Here is a 26,045-nt window from a genome sequence, read left to right on the forward strand (position 1 = left end):
GTGCCAGTCTTTCCTCAACCGCCGAGCTGCTTACATCGCAAACACTGAGAAAATCCACAGTATTGCCAACCGCACAACACATCAAAACCCGCATGCATGTCAAGTGGTATGTATTTTTGCTTCTCTTTGTCTGCTGAAACATAAAATTTTAAAAGTACTTTCTGCGCATAGATTATTTAATAAATGTGTCATTACTTAATATAAATGCGAAATATCTTCGAAACATGAGAGCGTGTGTGTATATTTCGAGCACGCAAAAATAAAAATGAACAAAGATAAAAGTAAACAACGATAGGCCCTCTTGAATTTAATGACAATTTTTTTTTTTGGTTTAGAAAGAAATACATTTATGAAAAACGTGGTTGCTTCGTCCGCAATACATCCGTTCCTGTAAGACACACGCAATTCAAGTTATACCACCAAAAAAACATGATTTGTTATTGGTGATATATACAATCAGGTGCATTGTCTGTCACTATTACTCTGGTTTCAATTTATGAATCACTTCACTAAACCAGGATTCAAATCTTGGTCTGTCCATTTCTTGCGGATAATCACCCTTCCCTTTCTTTGCGCGGAACAGTAAATATGCACCTTCAACAAAGCTTTCATTGCCGCCAGTGGGTGAAACAATAAGCCTCCCCCTTCCCCTCATCGTTGGTTTCTTCAGCCCTGGCGTGGTTTTGCATGCTGGTATCCTTCCATGTTTTATTCCCCCTTCCCCCACCCACCGAGTTGAAGGACGTCTCGTCCAAATAATAAACATGTTTCTTCTCACTGCGATATCTTTTAATACCGCGGAGATTCTTTTGTCGTCAAAAAACAAACAATCGTTTCCTCTTGCTAAACTCAAACAGCAAATCATTCAACACCCGTGATACAATTCGTGCGCACATTGACGGCAAATCACCTCACGCCCTGTTTTACTTTGATCTTGTTGCCGCAAGGAGGATTATGCATTCAAAACAACTTGCTTGTCTTTGAAGAAAATTTCCCTTCGGACGAAGTCCAAAATAACATTCGGGTAAAACCGCGCGCTGAACAGTAGATTCAGCCATTCTCGCCGCTCTACAATAAACATAGGGTTAAAAGAGTGGGATGTGCAACACTGGTATCGCCGATTCCACGCGTTCTGCAACGCATTCAGTCTCGCTCGACTCGCTCTAAAGTTTCAGTGTCTCTTCAACGCACTACACATTGCAGTTGGCGAATCTACGGTTCTAAGTTCGTCTGCACAGTGATTGCAACCAATTAAGTCCATACCTGCTAATGGATGTACTATTTTGTCTGTATATTACAAATTAAATAACTGTTTTCTTGCAAGTATGCAGTTGTGTCGGAATAGAACCCGTCTCAGTGGAACTATGTTCTTGCGCGCACGTTTGGAACTACATATGCGAAAACCTGCTGCAAGGTTGACTTGACGAGCAGCGTAGTTTGGAGGATGCTTGGTCGAGTTTGGGGATAGGAGGGAGGGGATATTTGTATGGCTCAATGCGGAGACAATGCAGTGGGTGGGGGGAGCTTATGCTAGTCATCCTACATGAGGGCATGCTTTATGAAGAAAAATTTTAAGGGGGGATAGTATCCCTTGCACCACCCCCTCCCCTCCCTTTGAGCCCCGATTTTGACCCATTGACTATGTTCCACACCTGGACTTTTTGATCTGCTGTTAAGCTATTGGCATTGCAACTGTACTGAAATAGAAGCTGCAAGAAATTGTGAACCTTTCAGTTTGCTTTCTTATAGTTCAAAACAACAAAATAGGAAAGTGTTGTTTATATAGCTTATTTTATTTGCATTCTTTCTAATACCAAAGTAGTTTGTTGAGATTCAGTCCCTATACATTTTGTTTTAATTTTTTCCTGTATGATGGTTAATTTACCTCAATGCAAGTACATCTGAGTACATTTTACTTTTTCACTACATCACCCTAGCATAAGAGCTGGTTAACAAAACGTAGAACATAATACAATGCAAAATATCAACCACATGCTATCAGTTTACATTTTTAAATGTGAACTTGAACTAGGAAACTAGATTTACTATTTGTGAAGTCCTTGTAGATCTCAGTGTCCTTCTCAAATTTCCATCTGTTCTGCTTTATAATTTTTAGCTAATCACACATTTATATTGGAATCAAATAAAAATTCCCAACAAATTCTTTCCATTTTCCCTACACCTTATAAGGTAATTTTATGTTTTCTGTTCCTTGTGCTTCAATCGTACCCTTCCTCGTTGTTCTTGAAGAGAACTCACAAAGGACATCTGTGCCTAGGATTCAAACCTGGGCATCAATAGTGTGCTATGCTAACCACTCTACCACAGACACATCTTGTGAATTGAAATATAGTTGATAACATGCAATTTACGATGAGGAATGGACTTTATTGAACATGTAAATGTACTATAAAGTAGCATGTGGTTGAAATTATTGTATTATGTTTCATTTTGTGAATTGCAATCCAACTGTATTTTTCTGTACAATGACTATTTTTAAAAAAGAATTGGAAACATTTTGTGGAAGAAACAGCTGAAGTGTTATGGAAATTTGCAATCATGCATTTTTTTTTTGGAGCGGGTGTTCAGTTTATTTTCTGTGTTCCTATTAAAAAAAAGAAAGGTTGTAGCTATATCACAATTCTGATTGCATATGTGTGTGTTGGGTCGTTCAGCTCCCCGACGATGGTGATTCTGACGAACGACCGTCTGAACTGTCAGATATTGCCGAGGAACCGGAAGAGGAATTCTTTGACCAGCAGGAGGTAATTTTTTTTTCTGTGGCCAGCTTTCTTTCATCTGTGTTATCCTCCCCTATTCCTATGTATTTCCCCCGTCTTTCTCTCTAACTCTTTATCATGGCTTGGTTTTTAAAAGAGAAATGCTCTCTCTCCTTCACCTGTCACTGCTTGGTGCAAGCACTGTGTCCTCTTTACGAAGCTTTTTCTTTTGGCAGTTTTTATTACAGCTTGCCTTGGGACATAAAAAAGAAGTTTGTAAACCCCCTTTTTGTTGAAATATGTGTGTACTTTTTTTAACAACAATCTCTCTTGAAAGGAATGAAATAATAGGCTCGGATAATGTTTCCTCTTTCCCCAGACTCAAATTTGTACATGTGTGTGTGGAATGATTGTTCTACTCTCTGAATAAAAACACTAATGTTTCCTCTATGTATCTTCTGTAACCTTCTTTCTTAGATAGATCTCCCGTGCATCAACAAACGAATCGGTGTTAGAGGGGCTGGCCTATTAGCTTCAGATCTGGCTGTTGGTTTATGCATTTTGGCTTCGTTATTCGCATTTTCTCGTTACGGTGGTGCTGGAAGCATTTGGTGTTAACAGTGGATGTATAGGGTGTGGTCATACAGCACTAGCATACTTCTACAGTGTGTAGGAGACATCCAGGCGACCACTTTTCTTAATATTTTTTGCCAATGAGCCCTTGAAAATATGTTTATCCTATATGTATGCAACGGGTTCCAGAATAGCCAAGTGGTTAGCACTCTCCCCTTTGGTGTGAAGGGTCTCTGGGTTCAATTCTCTGTGGAGTCCTCAAAATTCAGTGTTGTCCCAGCATTGTGAGGACAATTAAGGAGATAAAGCTCACAACCTATCCAGACTTTTGTGAATTTCCAAGTGCAAAAAGCAGTGTTGCCACATGCCTCATTTTTCTGCCATTGTAAATGACACTTTCTCCTGTCAATATGCACACTTCATTCTCCAGTTCAGAAAGGGACAGAGAGTGGGAGACCCATTCATTTGCTAATAGGAAACGACAGTTAGGTTAACCTGTTCTTTGGACCCTGAACGTATGGCAATGCAATATATCACAAGATTTTCCCGTCACCATAGCAACTGGGCCTACCTGATCGGTTCATGTGACTTACCCTCAAAAAGTAGAATTCCAAATTGGTTCTCTTATCATGCTGGCTTTACTTGAAAAGAACAGCAGTTATGGAACTTGATGTACTGACCACAAGTTACACAATGAAAAGAAGCCCTTGCTCCCTGCATGTTGCATCATGCAGTTTATTTCATGCAACTGACAGCACAGATTCTACTCCCACTACTAGCCGACCTTTGTGGCAGAGTGGTTAGCACAGCATGCTATGATGCCAGGGGTTCTTGGTTCGAATCCCGGCCAGGGCATGGGTGTTCTTTGTGATTGTCCCTTCATCAATTTCATCATACCATTACTCATTCTCATCTTCGCAATTAGCAAAAAGTTTCATAAAAGTGAAGTAAAATATGTCAATTCAATCAATCAACCCCCACTACAATTGATTTATTCTCCTGCCTGACAATATATAAAGCTATAAGGCAGTATGGATGGACTGTATATCCAATCAAGACATGGAGCATAACTTGAATGTGATGGGAGGGGAGTAAGCCTTGGAACTCCAGTTACAGCGTGTCTGCTTTTGTAGCATAAACCAAAGTAAAAAAAATAAATTTATATAGAAGCCATGAATCCATGCTGCATTTGTACAAGATACAAATATAATTTTTCAAGGGCTTGTAGCAATGAAATGAGGCTTCAAAAAACAGACATGTTAGCCTTGATGTCTTTTACATGCTGTGAAATTTTGTCAGTGTTACTGTAAAAAGATTCATGTATTAAAGCATTTAACTAACAACAACTTTTCTACTCTAATGGAAAGAAATTGCTAGAGTGTAGTGTGGTATTTCTCCCTTGGAAATTGTGTACAAGAGTTGTGTATGGTGAAGGTATTATTCAGGTTTAGATGAAAATTTGGTATCTTTTTTTTTAAAGAAAATTGTTCATTTTATGCAATACATATCCCAACAAGTATAAACTATTTTTAAGGTTAACTCATTTCTGTCAAATAAATTACATTCGCTAGAATAAAAGTTCTATTCACAATTCAGTTAAATGTGTTTATTCATTTTGAACTAGCTGTAAATCATGTTGTATGTTATTTTTTTAAACATATATAATGTACAAATTCAAAGAATGTGTGAGGAAAAATCAAAATGTTTTGGAACATGCACCAAATGGCATAATATCACTTAATGTTTGCTTTGAAGAATCATGCTAATATTTCAAATTCTGAAAAATTGCATTCGTTTAGAATTCCTTTTGGAGCATTTAGGGAATTATATGAAAACTGATTTTGTTGTCTTGATATTTGTAATAAGCTCTAAGCTTATTTTGTCAAGTTGGTGTATTTCTTGAAAATGAGAAATCAAAAAGGTTGTTAGTGATATAGAGCAAGAGAATAGACTGAGGATTTCTGCAAAAGTTTGCATTTGTTCTATATTGGATGCAACATATTATACCTTACATATTGGTTAAAATTATATATGATATTTTTGTAAATCATAAACAAGTTTTATAATTCAAATCCTTGTAATGTAATAGAATATTCTAGAATAAATACAATAGAACTTATGAATACGCACATTCAATTTGAATAGTTACAGAAGATCCCACAATTTTGACTTATGGAGGCAGTGATTACCATTTTTCATATCTGATGAAGAGTGCAAATAAAAAAAATGCTACTAAGAGCACTCTTTCATGATTTGTATAGTTTTTATGAACAGTAATTTTGTATTTTAAAAATATAAAAGGTTACATGAATTGTTTTGTTTCAAGTAATAATCCCCTGTTCATATGATCTAACGCAGGATGTCGGAAACCAAATGAAAGGAGATCGTAGGATGAAGGATGACAAAGGGCATTATGGGTACAGCCAGTTGACGCCAGGTCATATGAGGCACAGGGCACTTTCCCCAAGAATAACAAGGCTGGATGCTCACGGGCAAGTCATCATCGAGACCGAGGAGAACCTCAGCGACAAGGAGATTTATCCACCTACTCATATGAACATCCCTTCAATAGGTATGTTTTCACATGCAATCTTAACCAGATATTATACATTGTTTAGCTTTTTAGCCTTTACCTGTCCTGGGACTAGGTTTTGTGACAGCTCCTCTTCTCTCATCATAAAGTGAACTTGCTTGTTCCTTTTTGCCAGAGGTGTAGATTGAATCTATCATGGTTCTGTGAATTACTGCTGATCGTAAATGTTAGAACCCCAGAATGGTAGCATTTTACAGGTTCATAAGTTCGATTGGGAAAAGGAAAAAACTAAGTTTACCTTAAGACGAGGAGAACTGCTTTTGTGAAGCATAATCTCAGAATAGGTAAAGGATAAAGCTAGAAAATGGTTAATTTCTAGTCAAGATTGCATGATAATAAAGTTCTACTGGCACTTGCCATTATCACTAACATTCTGACAAGTATTAGGTACGTATTCACTTGCATGAACATTCTCTAAGCTGTAGCATGGTATGTACATAGGAGATAAACTCAAAGTAGTTTTACTAGGTACGAAACTTATCAATTGGTATGCTATCGCTACCAATATGGCTTACCAAAATGTATTTATTTATATATTTTTGTTTCTGTAAACAATATGTGACACAGAAAGGACTGTATCGCTTATAAAAATCATGTCCAAAGGGTCACGCACACCATATTTATAGCTTCAGGGACTAGAAAACATTGATAACTGTTCATCTAGTTTCCAAAGTAAGAGGAATTTCCTTTCGTGTGAATCCTTCAATATCCTGAAGCTATTAATATGATGTTTGTGGAAAGTTGGATAGTTATTTTTTTACAAGTTATATAGCTTTTCAGTGTTAGAAAAATTGAAAATATTCCTATCACCACATGACGTCGAAGTGTACCTTAAGAATGTAGTATTTTATTGGTATATTTGCCAATAGTTTTACCGATTCAATATTTCTATAAATAGCCTGTGACCTACTTCCACGATTCTGCAGTTTTGTTACTACCCTGACAAATATAGAATCAAAATTTATACATATTGTTTTTTTTATATACATTTATCTATTAATTTGTTCCTTTCTTCCTAATAACGCTTTTGAGCTAGGTAACTACATGTATTTATTAAGGATATGAATTCAGCCAGTGAACTGTTTTTGTAACCCAGTACTTTTTTTTCAGCATTGGTACATTTTAAATTGATATCATTTGAATTTTTATATCAATGAATCCCTATGTTGTATGTTACTTTTTAAGATGGAATTAGTTTTATACGTGATAGTTTTTTCTTGTCCTGTATTTTGTATTTATTAAATTGAATCATTGTTCATCTTCACTATCCTAGAAAAGCAATATTATATAACTAAAATACATTATTGTGTTCAATATTCCCTTATTTTTTAGAAGATGTCATCATGTACACAATCACTGTTATGTTTTGTTTCTGGTAGAAATTACGTTGATTTTATAATATATTTTTCCTTGTTAATGTAACACTGTCTATTGTTGTTATGGTTCGGATGACATCTCCACAACTAGCATCTTATTTTTTTTTTAAATTTTTTTTTACCACCATCTTGCAATAAGACAACCAATTTGCTTTGTCTAACCCTGATGAAGAACAGTTATTTGCTCAAAATGTTCAGACCTTCTATTATTACATTCAACACGATCGGGAAAACAAAACTTGAAAGTTTGACAGTTTATTTTAGAGATTGATATTGAAGCTGTAAATGATCTATTTCCACAGAAATTACAAAGGACTCTGCTAGTGAAGCCAATTTTAGTGAGGACGATTTTGATCCCAGAAGGGGAGCTGCAAGGGGCCATTACGACAGATCTCCACGATCGCATTTAGACAGGGGGCGACCCCCACCACTACCTCACGAAAGAGGACGAGGACAAGTTCCTCCAGAACTCAGGGACAGAGATCTTCGCGATCGTGGCATGCATGAAAGGTATGTTTTACAACTGGTTTCTGTATCAATGTTTTACATGCATTATGCTGAACAAAAGGTTTCACACAACAATGGAATATGTAAATAAACTTACATTATGTTAATAATATTCCTTTTGGTGTGGACGTAAAGGAAAACTTAGGAATTCATGTTCCACTTATGTACTTGTTTTGCCATAACTTTTTTTGCTATTGAATCACATTTTGGTGACAAAAGTTACATTTAAACCAAGATAAGTACACCCCTGGGAACTTGTGAACTAAAGTGCACAGTCACTTGTTTTCTCCTGCTTCCCCTTCTCTTGTGCCTGTGACAGGGGTGTTCTTACCTTGGTCAAGCTGTACCAACTTTGTGGCCTAAATGGCATGAATTGGTTGCCAAAGAAAGGAATGTTTAAGTCCATGTCTACTATGTACCCGTAATGACTGATTGACAACACATTTTGACTTTTGTGTCTATCTGACACAAAATTAGTTATTTTTAACTAATTTGGACATGCTAAACATAAATATGAACAGAAAAATTTCAAATTAGCTCTAGTTGTCAAGATACAGTAGGGAAAAGAGCTCCTCATCAGAAATCTGATGTCGAGTGTATGATTTCTAAAGTGGTGGATAGATAATCTTGACTGTCAATTGGATATGACAATGATGATGATGACGTTTATCATAACTGATTGATATGTGTATAGAAAGTAGGGATGGGGCAGTTCACTCAGTATTGGCTGATACAGGTAAGTTGGTACATTAGTTTATTCATAATTCAATAATTTTACCAATTTGATATATAGCCTGTATTGTAGTATAATTCATATGCCATGGTTTTGCAATGTCTAAACGTGCAGTCCCTTTTTCAGATGCACCCCATTGCAGTCAACTGCTTACATACATTAATTATAGAGGTTAATTATCATTCATGTTCTTCAAGAAACATTTGTTATTTTTATATCAAATTTGTAGAATATTGGTTATCAATATTGTTAACCTTTATTATGTATCAGCTACAAATTTCATTACAGTAGGCCCATAATTGTGTGTAAGAAGTATTATTTTATGTGGCAGACCAACAAATACAACTCGGTAAGTGTACATATATACAGGGTGTATCATACGTAATAGCAAAAACTGACACAGTTGAAAGTACACAACAATAGAAGCAAAAAAGTCTCAGTAAACACGGGTCTGCAAATGAGCCGTTTTCGAGAAAATTGTGAATGTGTGGTTTCAAGCCGCTACTGACTTCAAACTACAGGCTAGAAGCTGGCCAGTCATAAGGTTGGGTTTTGCCCAAAGATTGCTACTGTGTTTGCATAAGGTTTTATGTTGTTTCTACTGTAGTCCAGTAACATACAACAGGTTTTATCCGTTGTTCTCGTATTCACTGAAATGTGCCATACAGCGTTATTCGGTAACCAAGTGTTAGGTAATAATCAAAATCTAATTATTGATAACAACTCGTTTGAACCAGTTTCTAAATTCAAATACTTAGGAGTAATATTAACAAATGAAAATTATATTAAAGAGGAAATAAAAAGTAGGATTAATTTAGGAAATGCATGTTACTTCTCTCTTCATAAACTTTTGTCTTTTCGTTTAATATCTAAGAAACTAAAAGTTAAAATATACAAAACTGTAATTTTGCCTGTAGTATTATATGGATGTGAAACTTGGTCCCTTACATTGAAAGAGGAACATAAATTGAGAGTATTTGAAAATAAGATCCTTAGGAAAATCTTTGGACCTAAAAGGGATGAGGAGACAGGTGAGTGGAGAAGGTTACATAATTTAGAACTACATAATTTGTATTCATGTCCAGATATTATTAGAATAATTAAATCAAGAAGACTTAGGTGGGCAGGCCATGTGGCACGAATGGGAGAGGAAAGAGGAGTTTACAGGATTCTTGTTGGGAGACCTGATGGTAAGAGACCTGTAAGAAAGGCCAAGACGAAGATGGAGGGTCAACGTTGAGATGGACCTAAGGGAAATCGGGAGGGATGGAAAAGAGTGTATAGATCTTGCTCAAGATAGGGAAAGATGGAAGGCCTGTGTAGCTGCAGCCATGAACCTTCGGGTTTAAGAAGGCTAGAGAGTTAGTTAGTTAGTAGTTAGCGTTATTCGGTGGAATGCTTCAATTGTAATAATTAAAAGTTGTTCAAAATATAATATTGGTGTATAAATGTTGTATTGCAATTATAAGCATGAAATTATCAGAGTTTTGCTTCAGAATATTAAGAATTACATCAGAATATTTAAACACATCTGAATTAGTAAGTCTTGAAGCTTATCGACCAGGTGAATTGTGGAAAAGATTCCAAGCTTTTGAGAGCTAATGTCACTCTAATCTTTAAGGTAGATCTCCACAGCATATATTGGTTCTACCCTGAAGGTGAGATTGACATTAGCACTCGAAAGCTTGGAATATTTTCCACAACTCACCTGGTCAATAGCCCGAAATAATCTTTTCAACCTCTTAAGTAAACATCAAATACAGTTTTCCCAACGCAATATTGGTGCAAAATAAATAGAAACTTCGAATTTTGCACAATTTCCAGGATAATTAGATCCTGCAGGCCCCATGAAAAGGCTAAAATGCCGGAAAAGTATTGGCCAATATCAATGAAAAAAAATCCAATACTATTCCATACCAATACATCAGCATCGGTATTGGCTCATCCGTAGTATCTTGAATTATTATAAATATATCAACAACAATTGATACTGGCAATAATCGTGGAGATGGACATGCTCTAAATTTTGTCTTCGACTTTTCAGGGACATGCATAATAGGGAGAGAGGTATGTCATCCTATGATAGAGACCCAAGAGGAAGACACCGTGGTGATGAATACCGGGACAGAGGCTATCACGGGCCAGGGGGGTATATGGGGCGTGGTCGAGGGAATCCTCACTACAGAGATGACAGGACAAGGATCTTCGTTGCGCTGTTTGACTATGATCCACCCACTATGTCTCCAAATCCAGATGCTTGTGATGAGGAACTTCCATTCAGAGAAGGACAGCTTATTAAGGTACGTTTAGACTGGAAGAATCCTGACCTATCGGGATTCACTGAATATCAGTAAATATTGGTACTTTATCAGTATTGGCAAGAGTGTCATATTTTTTTTTCTGCAATTACCGGAAGTAATAAACTGAAATATTTTTTTTTCTTTCAACAGGCTTCTTAGTTAGAGGTAGTGTTTAGAAATATTTTTACGTTCAGTTGCTGTTCCTTTCCTCAACACTGAAGGAAAAAAAATGATCAGTTTTTGTAGTATTTAATTACAAAACTGAATATGCATCATAGTACCCATACTAATTTCAATACGAAATTTAAACCATCAACATTTCACCTATGCTCATGGGACTTCCATCAGGCTCAATGATTTTGCAGTGATATATTTTCTACACAGGTTAACAACATACACATTGTAGCAGTTGAGTGTTGAACCCACAATCTCACCACTGGCAATCCGTTTTTTGAATCCTGGTGTAGGGTTTGTGAATGTCCCTTCATCAGTTTCATCTAATCATAATTCATCCTCATTGTTGCAATTAGCCTAGGGCCTTAGCAATTTAAAATTTTAAAAAAATACAATACATGCAGTGTTGTAGAAAATACATTGTAAAATTATTTAGCCTAATGGAAGCTTTGTACGTAAAAGTGAAATGATGCTACTAAAACAATTTTGCTGGTTTCATTTGCATGCCATTAAAAAATAGTCTTTAGTACATTAGTAAATGAATAAGAACAAAGCATAAAAACATTTTGAATATGAAATATCTCCAACTAAGAGACAGGCTAGCTTAGAAACTTTTTCGAATTAGCTGCTAAAATTGGGAGAATCAGGAAATTTGTTGTGACAAGATGAGCGAGAACCCAATGCAGATCCAGTACTGATTAGCCTATTTGAGCATTAACCTGTAGCCACCCAAATCTCTTTCGCATGTAACCCCCTTGCTGCTCGAGCTGATTTTCAGCAAAATGCAGAGTTTTTTATGTGACTGTGGATCGGATGCTAATTGCTGTAGACAGACAAATGATATATCGTTTTACTCGGATTGAACCATAGATTCAGACTATATAAAATTTATGCACATTTGGCGTACATATGGAGGGAGAGGGGGATGAACCTGAAAATTCAAGATTTTTTAAAAAATGGGGTTTTCGCCCCCCCCTCCCCCACCCTGACAAAAAGTACAAGACATTGTAAAAATACACATTTAAATAATTGCTAGAGTTTTAGGAACATGAAAATAATTGCACTATTATCATATGAGCAATAGAACATGACTTGTACCCCCAAAACGACATGTCTGCGTGCCACTGACTCTTTCAGAATACACGTAAGTGCACATTTGGTCAAAAAGTCATTGGAAAAGAAGTACAAATATGATGTCTTTTGTACTTACCTCTGCTCTTACCTCTCAGTCATCAGATGAAGGAAGATTTCCTCTGAAAAAGTCAGCGTAAAAAAGTCCAGGTGAGAGGAATTGTTGTCAATATGTCGAGCCTTCAGTCCAGTCTGTCCTAGGAAAGGTTGCAGGTTGGGAGTAGTCCTTCCAGTTCAGGGTGAGGGGCAGGAGAGGAGGGGGAACGTGTGTCACGCCTTGTAACATATCATCAGATTCTGATGATATGTCAGAGGGAATGTCAAGTTGTTCGTTCTTCCACTCGGAGTCCGTGTCCACTGCCTCAAGTTCATCTCAAATTTCATCCGAACAGAGATCACTTGGAGAAGTCATGGTCGACTATAAGCCTTTTGGAAACACTGCAAGCACTATTAGCACTTGAACAGCTCGTTCCCATAAACACACACACACTCACAAACTAATTGATGAGGTCGTATAACAAACTTCACACAAAAGAAGTCAACTGATGCACGCACGAAACCACCACTGCTGGGCTACAGGATGTCACAACAATGATAGCCAGGAAAGGGGTGATGAAAGCGTGCCCTTCCCCTTTCTTGCATCTGCGGCACCTTTCTATTTTCAGACAATGCAGGTCATATTGCAGCAACTTGAAAAACATGTGCTTGGCAACAAAGACCTGTTTTCATCTTGCTTTCGAATTTTTCTTTGTAATAGCGCAGTTTTCCTCAACCCCTCTTCCCCCTCCCCCCTTCCTTGTGGCGACATGGGGAAAATTCCTTGTGACCTTGGGTGCCGAGAACCAAACTTTTCACCCGTCTAGTTTCCAGTGATGGAAGAAAAGAATTGCTAACAAATCTGGCCTTTGTTTGTCGGAATTCTTTTTCCTTTGTGAGGAAGCAACACAAAAAAAGCTGCCATTTTCCCACCTTTTTTGTTCGACACCAAGCCGTGCAAGAGTCATAATTGTTTAATATGTGTGTTAACAATATAGTGACATTATAATGTAAAAACTACGAGCATGGTAGAGGATCTCGATTGAGACACTCTGGATGCAAGGGGTTACATGTAGAATCTTGATCGAGATGCTTGGGATGCAAAAGGTTAAGTGGACCTAAAAAAACACTTTTAAAATCATGTAATGTTCTCGAGTAGCTAAACACTGTCAATATTTATATTACATTTCAGATCTATGGAGAAAAAGATGCAGATGGCTTTTACTGGGGTGAATCTGGTGGCAGGCGAGGCTTTGTCCCATGCAACATGGTGTCAGAAGTCCAGGTTGATGATGAACGAGTTGCTCAGGAACTTTTGAAGGTAATACAATGATGATTTTGCTCTCTAACTTTGAAGCAAGATACAAACAGATATAATTAAAACTTACATAAAATTTGTCAGTGCATCAGAGAAAATATGGACTGCCTGCAAAAAGATTACCTTGCAAGCCTTACACACACACGCACACACAGAGAGAGAGATCATATATGCAGTTCTGTTTACAGTCAGTCATTTTTTTGATGCAGCTACAAAAGTAGTTCTCATCTCCTTGTTCTATTTATATGATGAGGATTTTTTAATGGTGTCAACAGAACAAATAAAGAACAACAACTAATGTGCCCATAGATTTAAACAAGAATGTTGAATATGGAATAGATGAAAATCAAAATAGAGGAAGCATATAGCCTCCCTGTTATAAGATATAAAGTTGTTTTAGAACAAGAGAATATATTATTACCATTGTATCATAAGCTCTTTGACCACATGCCTCTCCATGGACAATGTATTATTAATTTATAAATATAAATTTCACAAATTCATGATATTCTTGGAGAAATAAATATGTGCATAACAACTTCTCTGTAACATATATGACAATGTTACCCACTTCCAGAAATGTTAAAATATAAAGAATACTGTAACATATCATGAAGGCATATGGGTGGATGTGGAGTTAGGATCCCACCCATTCATGACCTAGGTTATATATGGAGCTGATGTAAACAGCACCATGCTCCAACCACCTTTACACTTCCAACCCCTAAAACCCATTTTAGCATTGGGTGAACCCCAGTTCTGCTCCATACAGGAAATTGTTGCAACCCCCCACCCCCAAACCCTGGACATCACCTACACGAGGAATCGAACCTGGGTCTCGAGTGTGGTAGCCCAATGCCCTACCAACTGGAGTACCATGGGTCTTAAAATATCTAAAATAAGCAGAACAAAGTATGTGTAAAAGATTAAAATTTTGTAGAAAGTAATGTAATATTTTACTGCATTTTGAATGTTTGCATTTTTTCTTCTATCTCTATTTTATTAAAAAAATCTATGAGACAGAAGGTAGTTCATGTAACCTGATTAAACTTCATATATTAATGTATAAATTGTGCAGAGAATTACCGTAACATGTGTATTTCTTATGTGCAAACTTTCCACTGTTTGTTAAATAGGTTTGTTTCTTTATTCTGGATAATGAAAACATTTCAGAAATATTCATTGTACGTCAAGCTGACCTACTCCGTTGTAAAACTTGAAAATGTAGTTTTTCTCTCAACAGACCAGTGAACCTGTTGGACGAGGTCGTCCACCACCAAACAGACCGCATGCTCGGGATAGTCGGGATAGATGGGGTGATATATATGCCAACATGCCTGTGAAGAAAATGATAGCACTGTATGACTACGATCCGCAGGAACTGTCTCCAAATGTTGACGCAGAGGTAAATATTGGGAATGAATACTGAGTTTCTTTCATTTGCATAGTTCTATCATTTTTCCTTTTTGCATTATTTACAATAAAAGGTTCAGCTGTTGTATATTTACTCAACGAATACACGTGTATCTCGAATATGTTTCTTAAACAATCTATAATTTTTATCAGTGCACCTTTTTTCTATTCTCAAATAGCTTCTTCAGTTTCTGATGCAGATTATTGAATTGGAACTTGCATAAACAGAAAAAAATTACTTGTTCATATGAAATTCTATTTTGGTTCAAATGCTGCCACAGGATATGGAAGTATAGAAGAATTACTTTAAGTTCACTTGAAATAATTCTTTCACTGACCTTTGTTACTTTTATGTACTTCAATTTTTCCTATTTTCATGCCAATTTTCTGCCTCTTAGGCTAATTGTGATGAGGATGAATGATGATTAAATGAAATTAATGTTCACTATGGGATAACTATCCTTGGAGTTGAACCCAGAATCTTTTGTGGTAAGATTGTAAGCTGACCAGCAAGTTCGTCTCTTGTTACAAGCAACATAAACATTTTTTGTGTGTGTGTGTTATGCTCCCTTTATCAAAGATTTGTGTGTAAATTAGATATGATCAAGACCAGTCATAAAAAATCACACAATAAAACTAATCAATAGTGTTTTGCCACATAAGTTTACAAAAATGTAAATAACTATTGTGAATTCACTTATGTTCTTCATCAGAGAAGGAAGAGGATTAAATGTGCATGGGTTAAAACCAACGAGCTATATATATAAACACTAGAGAGGCAACGAGGCAGCCATCTTTGAAACAATTTGAGCGGGGAGCAGGTAGCCCATAAGTGGTCAGGCAGGCTGAACAGCTGACGGTGGCGCAGACATTAACAAGCCTTAACCCATGCATTACAGCTAACTTGAAACTTAATAAGGAATACTTACACATTATAAAATATTTCTACTATCGTACAGATGAGTTGTTTACCTTTTCTAGCGAAAGGTTAAAGCTGTATAAACTGCTAATACAAAATTTGCACACATATTGCCTCACGGAACTTTCCTCTTTTGCACAGAAAGATAACCCCTTCGTGACACAAAACAACTTGGAGAATTAAATACTTTCTTCCTTTGTGCTTATTCCACAAGGCTCCGATAAATATGTAACTGCAGTATATTATCATAGCCGGTCCTAGGGAGGGCCACCTTGGGCCCCGCGCCAAATAAAATAACTGTCTATATCCAGTTTTTACGAGTTTATAGGATGCTGGTGCTTCCAATTAAGCAACTAATCTAATTTTTCTTGACTTCACGGATTCTTTTCACAGATTTAAATATAACGAAAATCACTGAAATCATATTCCAAACAAAGAACTACATAAGATTCGTGTTCAAATATATTAATATAAAGTTGTTAATGTGTACTATTCGTTTAATTATAGAATGAAACCATGAAGTGAGATTATTTTACATGAAAGAGCATTTCAGAACAGCGTCAAAATTCAATGGAAAGTAAACAAAACAGAATTATGATAAATTGTTATTGATTGTGATAAAAAATTGCCACTTTGTATGTAGACAATGCAACCTGCAAGAAAACGAATGTGAAGTGCTGTTTTGAACAACACCTCTTTTTTGAACAATGCTAACTTCCGTGGTGGCCTTGAGATTTGAGAGGTCTCAAACCTATATAACATTGTGTACGTTTTTCTATTTCATTATTCATATAATAATACTCTACCATAAAACACCAAACCTAATGTACAGTCACGGACACTTCTGGATTGTAATAGCCCCATATACTTTCAATAGAATTGCTACAACCCAGAAGTATCCATGACTGTACTTGTTTGAAGTTAATTATCAGTTATGGTGGAAAGAAATATATTCTACTAATTTATCAGAAATAGGTACGTATAAATTATCGATTTTGCGAGGCCCCCTGTAAGAGTAGTCTCTAGGTGACTCCTTGTTCGCCTATATACAGGTCCTTCTCTGACCAACCTGTATTAAAGTGAAACAAAGTCAGAATTTTCGCAAGCATATACTCTTGGTGAAAAATGAAATGTTCAGTAAATACAGGTTGCATTCATGCGACAAACGTCAGCTTTCAGTATGTGATACTTAACAAGATGTTCGTATCCCGGACATATTCAACAAGTCCAAACCAAAGACAATTCAATTCTGCTTCCAAAAAAAAAACTATTTTAGCCTTCCTTGGATGCCGAGTAGTTTACATTATTACATAGATTACATTGTCTACATGTATTCCATATGCATAGTTCAGATCAGAGTCGTAATCAGTCAGTCATAATCAGAGCCAGCTATAGTTGGTGGATATGGGGCCTGGGGTAAACCTCTAATTAAATTTTTTTAAAGATCTTTAAAAAATCAGATTTTTGTTAATTAGTCTGAAGTACAGATGTCCTACATTATCACAAAGCAAAAATATTATAATGAATAAACAATTAATTTATGTACATATTTCGTATTATTACATGAAGCAATAAGATGAACACGTTCTAGATTAAAATCAAGAATTATGGGATGCTGAGTTTCTAAATTAGTCTTTCATTTCAATATCAAACTAATACTTTACGTATAAAAGTGGCAATTTATATTATATCCAATAACATTCTCTATCATAATTCTCTCTTGCTTTCTTTTTCATTGAATTTTAAGGCTGAAGTGAATTTACATGGTTTCATATAAAATAATATTTCAACTCCATGAATTCACGAATAGTATTTTTGATTGAAATGTTTGGATCCGATTTTTATGTAGTACTTTGATTAGAATATGGTGCAGTCATTTTGATATTTTAAAGAAGGTCAAAACAATCCATAAAGTCAGGAAAAATTAGATTAGTTGCTTAACTGGAAGCACCGGCGTCCCATAAACTTGTAACAAACAGCTCAGAAACAAATATTTTTATTTCCTGTGGGTCCCCCTGAAACACGGAGGCTCAGGGTTGCCGACCCCTCCCCCCGTCCTTGGGCCGGCTCTGATCTACATTTGATCTACACTGTCTATGCATAGACGTGCGACACTGCTTATGATACAAGGATGGGCATAACAAATCAGAAATTTTCCTCTTTTCTCGTGCGAATTCTACTTGCTATACTTCAAAATATAATAAATAACAGTAATACAATAATTATTTATGAAATATATGGCGTTAATTTTGTTTTATCACTTGTATTTGCGGAGTTACACGCTGACCACACCAGTGCTTCCTTCGTAAACACTCAATGTTTTGACCACTCAGGATGTGGCTGCTGCATCTTCAAATGGTCACAGCTTGGCCACGTGAAAACCGGTTTTGGCCCCCTCTAGTGTTTATATATATATCTCGTTGGTTAAAACCAGAACAAATTTAAGGATCATGGCATGATATGTATGAAATCATCCACTGTCACAACCTTCTTTTGTATATTAATACTTTCTTGTAATCAGATTATGAAGTTACAATATAGGTTCAAGTGATTTTGAACTTTACAGCATTTCAAGCAATTGTTCATTTAGATTAATCAGAGTTTAATAACTGGAATTGTTTCCCTGCGATAATAAAACAAGAAATTGATCTTCTGCCAGGCTGCTAAGGTATGAGTTACATGTCAAAATGCTTATAGAACTGCAACTTTTCTTTTTTGTGCACAATGCTTTTTTGATTCCTTGCATATGGAGGACTTTTAAAGTAGTATCTTTGATATATTATTCTAGACCTGTTTTAACACAATATTTTTTGTGTTTTTACTAGCATTAGAACATTAATCAAAATATGTTACTTTTAAGACATCCCACAGATGAGTTAAAAATGTTCAAGAAGCAGAAAAACACTCATCAGTGATTATTAAAAATCATGCATGCTGTAGCAGTCTGCGTCTTTCTCAAAGGATAGAAACAATGTAGCCAGATAAAAAGTGTGGATTGAAATTCATGTTTAGGTACACCGTGACTATCTGGTAGCTGGCAAGAATTCAGAATATGATCATGTGATCTACACCATGGTTCTGGTTCTCTTTCATACTAATCATACCTCATCAAAGTTAGGCAAGAGGAAAAAGTATTCTGGATTTTAAAACCACTTTGGAGCCTTTTTCCTTGTCTTTTTAGAAAAAGATAAGTTTTGTCCTTCAAGGCTTGTTCCTGGATGTACTTGGCCATACAACCATGATGTTTTCAATTGTAATTTAATAATTTTTATCATAGGGTACCCCTATCAACATTCAATTACTTATATAATTTCAGTGATGTGATACTAACACAATTACCAAAATAGTAGCTTGTGTATTACTTGCCTTATGTTGCTGCCCAGTTCTGCACCCTATAATACATTGACAGGGTTCTCACAGACCTAAAAATCCTGAAAAAGTCAGGGAAAGCAACCTGCGAGCAAAGCCAGGTATGATCAAGTGTTATTTCTAATTGCAGGAGTTGAGAATAAAAACAAATTGCACTTTTTTCTTGAACTAACTTCTTCATGGAATGTATTCTAGATACAAATGTTTTTCTAGTTAATTTTTGTTAATTAATTTTGAACATCATTGAATAAACTTCATTCTCTGCATTATTAGCATGTTAAAAACCACAGAATGTTCTGAAAATTTATTCTAAAATTGCCTAGAACATACAGGGAATTTGTTTACCAAAATGAACCAGAAACCTTGACAGTTAGTTCTACACATGTCACTAAATAGCTGACCTCCATGATGGAGTGGTTATGATGCCAGGGGTCCGAGATGTAAATCCTGGTCTGAGTGTGAGTGTTCTTTGCAAGTGTCATTTCATCACTCATCCTCATATTTGCGATTAGCCCAAAGTGGCAGAAAGGTGAAGTAAAATAAACCAAATCAATCAATCAATCAGCATGCCACTAAATATAAATTTTTGATCTGGCTTTATCGACTTTTCTTCTTCCATCTGGTGAACATGCTATTCCTCCACAAAATTGAATAATTATTAGTGAGTGTTCTCCAAATTCACATGCATTTCTTTCATTTACTAACCCTCCCAATTTTATTTCCTCACTTGCTTTATTTATTTTGGTTGCTGCAAGCATATGACCTTGAAATACTAGTGGATACCAATAATAGTAGATGTCCTATCGTTATCCCCAGGTGGAGCTATCCTTTAATACGGGTGATATCATCTATGTTTACGGGGACATGGATGATGATGGATTTTACATGGGAGAGTTGAGTGGGATGAGAGGGCTGGTTCCCTCAAACTTCTTGACAGAGGCTCCTCCAGATTACGATGGCCGGCGGAGAGATGGAAGAGAATCTTTAGGTCCTCACGATAGGGGGCGGGACAGAGGCCATGGTCCAGGGGCCCGGGGACCACCTCCTCCACCTAGAGACGGAATGAGGATGGACCCACGAGACAGGAGAAAAGGTAGGCCAACATAAGAATCTTTTATAAACTAATAAAATTTTAAGAAAAGTGAAACATATAACTTTCATTTGTCTTTTTATCTTTTTAACTAGATTGTAGATCAAAGCTGATAAAGATTATCCACAATTGGATAACACTTCTTCATAGTCAACAAATGCTTGGTTATGCCCAATCCTGATATTTTGTTCTATTTGCAAAGGAGCCTGGAAATGCTAACAAAGCTCTGATGACCCACACCGCAGCAAATGTTTTGTGTTATTACATTTTTGTCCCCCCCTTTTTTTAAGTGCCCCCCCATGACCTTAGTTTTCAAACTTTGGAACTAATTTCTTTTAATTACTTGCAAACGTACATATAAGAGTCCTTATTTGGAGATTCTCCTTTTCTGTCCCATTTATATATCAATATTACTCTAGTCCTCCATCCTCACCTAGAAATATTCTTATAACAAACCCTAATGTTGAAACATCCTGCATAAATTCTTGTCTGGTATCTATCCATGGGCATTGAAATAATTATTACATTGCGAATTTGCCTCGCATGCCATTCTACAAGAGTTTTCAATGTTCTGTGATCTGTCTACAAAATGGGCCAGAAGTCACGATTGGATATTGATATAATATTACTATTGTGAAAGAAAATTCGGTAATCAATGTAGAAACTGTATTAAACTGAACAAGATACATTAAAAAGTGAAATAGGCCAAGAATACCTGTCTACCTCACAACTGCAACACTCAGGTGGACCTCTATTGGAAACCTGACTCCTAACCACAGTACTATGATTGACTGACTTCTATTGGAAACCAGGCAAATTATTACCATGCAACACATGTGAGAAGCTATGACAACTTTTTACATAAATTTCGTTTGCAAATAATATGTTCTTGCTCTATAGGCAGTATCCGATATCACAAGTTTTGTGCCATGATGTACATTATTAGAGAGAAAAAATAAATTGTACTTTTTTAAAACATCTGGATTTTGGTCCATAACTAACACTTGGTATACCTCACAAGATATCTGAACTTGGTGATATTGACTGCTATTAGTCATTAAATTCATTCTAATACCCTGATATGGATATGATTAATATCTGCCATAAGATACATAGATATCGGCTAAACCTCACAAATAATTTACTACATAAGTGCCTAAAATGATAAGAGTGAAACAAGAACTACTTATATTTGGCTATGCCTTGCTTAAAATTGCAACACCCAGTCCTGTTGTGCATTGTGTGCTTACTGTTATTGGCAGCCAACTTATCATATTCTTTTGACATAACCTACTATTCATGCATGTTCAAACTTTCTATAGAATCAACACTTCTTTGATATATTGTTAGAAAACCACATAGTGTTGACTTCTTCTTTGTTCATACAGTTTGAAAATCTCGAATAAACCCCTTGCCTTGGTAGGAAAGGTGAAAAAGTGGTTAATTTGTGGAATATCTTTATCATACTTAATAAAACACTCTTATTTTGCAGTCTTTAATTTAACGCATTTAATTGAGGTACAAAAGCTACCATTGCACTATATATTTAATGCTCATATACTGATGAACGTAGTTAAAACAATTTGCATTAAATTTCAGTAATGTTATACATGATGTTGCAGAGCTAATCAAATCAGTTCACAAAATTATAAATTTCTGAATGTGTCAGTGCAATGGTAGTGTACTTGTTATATATTACATTTTACTTTTAGATTTTAAGAATAATGGCTTCTATAATAATATATCTATAATAATGTATGCGTGTGCGTGTGTGTGTATTATGTACTTCATTTTAAATCCCCCACCCAAAAGAAATTATATCTAATTTAAGCCATTTCACATAACTTTGCTCCTTTGAGCCCCATGTAGTTCATGTGTGTGTGTTTTGTACCAGTAGGATTTATATTCTAAAACAAATGTGTAGTTGAGTTTCTGTCTTTAGATTTTCTAAAGACCCCAATTTCGATGACCTTTGTTTGTTTTCTTTGTCAGGTTAAGCTCAGAAAATAATTGTGAATCATTAAAGTAAGGAGAGAAAACAAATAATTATATACAACACATAAATTTGAAGTCATGTGTTTTTTGTGTATTTTTTCATATATACAGGGTTATTCAAAATGAACTCCCTGGTTTTGTGATTTCATTGTGGCTAACTTATGGGACATATCATCATCATATGGGTGTACATCTGAGCCAGATGTCCACACGCTTTTATTTGAATCGTTCCACACACTGCTGGTTCCACACTTCACCACTAGGAGCATGCAATGCAGTCTGGCCACATCTGGTGAGGAGCCATCACTTGCAGCAATTGCAATTACAGTGGTATTGCTTCATTCATATTCACTTTTGGACAATTCTCCAGACAGTTGTTTGTGACAGCTGACGCTTTCGACTTGCCTGATTAGTTGATTTCCGTTGGCTTCATTGGAAAGTTTCGCGAACCCATTCCACAATTTCAATCAATGTTGATGGTTGAACACTGGATTTTCCTTTACACAGACAGCCATTAGCCACGAATTGTTTGTACCACTTACGAATGCCTTTCTGGGCCTCCTGATGGTGCAGTGGTTGCATCGTCACCTTGTAATCAAGGGGTCCCAGGTTCGATGCCCAGTGCAGGTACATAGTGGTTTGAATACCATTTTAGTCCCAATTAGCCTTACTGTGCATAAAGTGGGCTTAAAACCCCAAAACAATCAATCAATCAATAAATAAATCAACAAATGTGGTTCTTTCTGAAATGTCATCCTCCACTGTGGTCATACAACTGTAACAGGCTTTGTTTCATTGAATTGCAGAACACAGAATGCTTTCTGTTCTCCAGATACTGCCATGATGCATTGCATGCTCCTAGCAACATATGCGGACTCAGTGATGTGCATTACTATTCGAATAAAAACTTGTGGACACCCATAGGTTGATGCTATGTTCCATAATTTCCCCGCAATAAAGTCATGAAACCAGGGAGTTCTTTTTGAATAACCCTGTATATAAAAATTGGTAGTTGCTGTTGTATCCAGTATTATTTTTTCCCAGCAAAATCTGATAACCAGTATATTTATTGTAGATAAGCTTGATTTGTGTGCAAAATTATACCATGAGGAAGTTGTGCAACAAGTAAAACATTAAGGAGACTGCATACCTTTTACTCCAACCCTAAAAAACCCTTACGAGCAGGTAGAAAAAAAATAGCCGGAACAAGATCAGGTCGGGTCAGGTTGTGTCTCTGTGGCAATGCTGTCCTGTTCTTGACCCCGTTTCACAGCTTGTCCCACTTTTTAAAATGCCTTCTGAAGTCTTAGAAAGAGTAGAAGTTCTTTTCCTTTTTTTTTTTTTTAAGTGTTCTTTCTGTCCATATTTTTCTTCACTCCGTATGGGTGTTTGTGTTCACACGATGTGTTTCCTTTCTTGTTTGTTTTTACATTTTTGTTTTCGTCCCCTATGGAGTTGTTCGAGAGGAAACCGTTTGACTATGTTTTTTGTGCAATGAGAATGACCTATGTACATGAACAAGCTAACACAATACACTGGGGAGGAATATATATATATATCCATATATACTCAAGTGAACTATTATTGCATCCAAAGCTGCATATTGAAACAGTAATCATCTGTGGAATGATATTTTTTAAAGGCTATGAATTTTGTTTTTGTTTCATCTGTAGTGTTCCTAAACCTTGTATCTTCTCTGTATACTATTTTTAGAACTTTGCTACAATGCTGTTGATATGTGTGTCTCCCACTGAATATCCTCCCCTTTTTTCACAAGCTTTTATGTTTTTTTTTCCCTGGAGGCTTCCCTTTTGTGTGTATTTGTGCTTTCTTTCACTCTTCTGTCTCATGGTCTTGTTTACGTGTGGGCAGTGTGTTGTGGCTGGTAGACAGACAGATAACAGGGTTGAGGAAATACACTTGTAGTCCAAGTTCATTCAGTGCTTTTTTTTTCTTTAAGTAAATGAAACCATAGTGTTTTTGGTATCAACCCTTGTTTCCTATCGATGTTTTGTACTAAAAATTAGAAACGGGTACTGGTAATACATTAAAAGCATTTTTACATAAAAAAATTCTTAATAGATCTCAAAATATAACTATTACACTAAAAAAATTGAACGTTGCTCAAAATATTAACACTTTTGGCAAATTATGTGCACATATAGTGCCTGAAATAAAAGTTTTCCAAAAACTTGTAATTTTTTGATAATTCTTTGATAGGAAACGAGGGCTTTGATTAAAAAAAATAATTATTAATATTATCTGAAAAACAAATTAGGTACAGTTATTAATAAGCTTGAAGTATTAAAATTTCAGTTTAAAATAATGTATTAACAGTGTTGCCAGATTCATAAAAGAAATAACCAAGAAAATTACAGTATTTTTACTAATATTACTTAATTTGGTAAACTCACTTATTTGTGCAGAAACGTTATCTAGCAACACTGCACTTGCATGCATAAACTTAACATTACGTTAGGTTTTTTGAATCGACCTATTTCTAGGGAACTGAATGAACTGGAAAATATGTTTCATATTACACAGTCACAAGTAAAGCAGTAAGTAACACCACAGGGCTACACTCATAACATCAGCCACTTGCAGGTTTGATACTGTGTCTCCAGTGTATAGAAAGCTGTGGTGTATACCTGGTGTTTCAAGGATGCATGCTTAATGTAGCTATTCCGTTCATCTCTTGCCATATTTTTTTTCCATGGATCCTCGCCCTTGCTCTCAAACTAATATCTGCCTCCCAATTTCTTTGCTAGATGCCTGCCCTCCCCCACATATAGATAATAGAGCTGATCGCCAGGTAAGTAAAAAGCATGACTCCTGCTTGTAAACAATCTCACTCTTGTCTTTTTTGCCTGATTGATTGTGCTTGTGATTCTGTGATTTTTTCTTCTACCCTCTCCTTGAATTTTTTTTGAAGATAAAAAAAAATAGAGAAATTTTAATAAATTGCATCCTCCCTCACACCCTTACTGAAACATATAGCGTGTCATCAGTGACGTGTTTTTTGAAATCTACATACAGCAGCAACACAAACTAAATGCTTCTCATTTTAAGCTTTTTTCTACCTTTTTTTTTCTCTCTCCCAGTTGTGAGTTTTTATTCATATTGTAGCTGTCGCCAAACACTTTGATTTTATTCCTTACGATTTTTTTAAAAATAAAAATACCAAATAATGTTGCCAATTTTATTCTAGGGATAAGTATTTGTTCGTTTTAGCAGAGCATGGGTATTGCATAATTTTCTGAGATATACTTCTCCAATTGCACTTTTTTATGCATGAGGACAAACGTAAGAAAATATTTTATATTAGTTTATCTGTTCCATCATTTTTTTTCAATAATCCTGAAATGCTAAACTAAAATATATATATAAAAATATTGCAGTTCTAATATGTATGTAAATACTGATTTTTCCACATTCATAGTACATGATATATGAATAGATCCCTAAAACCGTAGTGTATTATTTTGAATAACCAAAGTAGTTAGGTAAAAGAAATTGTGATTTGATTGTGATTGGTGGAATGTGTAGTGCAAATTATTATTTTCTGAGCCATATTTAGTAACAAAAGACTAATCCCTTTTTAATTAAATTTTTATGTAGATTTTTTTTTTAATTACAAACATTACAAGCTTCTGCATGCATTGAACAAATCATAATAAGTAGTAGTTTTATGTAATTATTTCATGTGTTTGTGAATTAAATTTAAAATACCATTAATAATATTTATGTAAAATATAGATTACTATTTTGAAGATGGGAAGTTTAAAATCGTAACCTGTG

At 35.7% G+C, this 26,045-nt stretch overlaps 1 protein-coding gene across 16 annotated transcripts in view; it reads left to right on the top strand.

The window, feature by feature from the left end:
• The window catches only part of Rbp (RIMS binding protein), a 390,147-nt gene that overhangs the window by 353,138 nt on the left and 10,964 nt on the right, over nucleotides 1-26,045 (top strand). For 9 of the 16 annotated variants that reach the window (XM_083128480.1, XM_083128483.1, XM_083128486.1 and 6 more), the window contains 8 exons: nucleotides 2,676-2,765; nucleotides 5,652-5,865; nucleotides 7,565-7,772; nucleotides 10,547-10,802; nucleotides 13,336-13,464; nucleotides 14,690-14,866; nucleotides 19,958-20,255; nucleotides 25,016-25,059. In XM_083128480.1, coding sequence (XP_082984606.1) covers nucleotides 2,676-2,765; nucleotides 5,652-5,865; nucleotides 7,565-7,772; nucleotides 10,547-10,802; nucleotides 13,336-13,464; nucleotides 14,690-14,866; nucleotides 19,958-20,255; nucleotides 25,016-25,059 — 1,416 coding nt within the window. The remainder of the gene's footprint in view (nucleotides 1-2,675; nucleotides 2,766-5,651; nucleotides 5,866-7,564; nucleotides 7,773-10,546; nucleotides 10,803-13,335; nucleotides 13,465-14,689; nucleotides 14,867-19,957; nucleotides 20,256-25,015; nucleotides 25,060-26,045) is intronic. The other 7 variants (XM_083128484.1, XM_083128496.1, XM_083128488.1 and 4 more) reach the window with 5 other exon arrangements.

Source organism: Lepisma saccharinum, chromosome 9, assembly GCF_977018435.1.
Source record: "Lepisma saccharinum chromosome 9, izLepSacc3.1, whole genome shotgun sequence".
NCBI classification, from domain to species: domain Eukaryota; kingdom Metazoa; phylum Arthropoda; class Insecta; order Zygentoma; family Lepismatidae; genus Lepisma; species Lepisma saccharinum.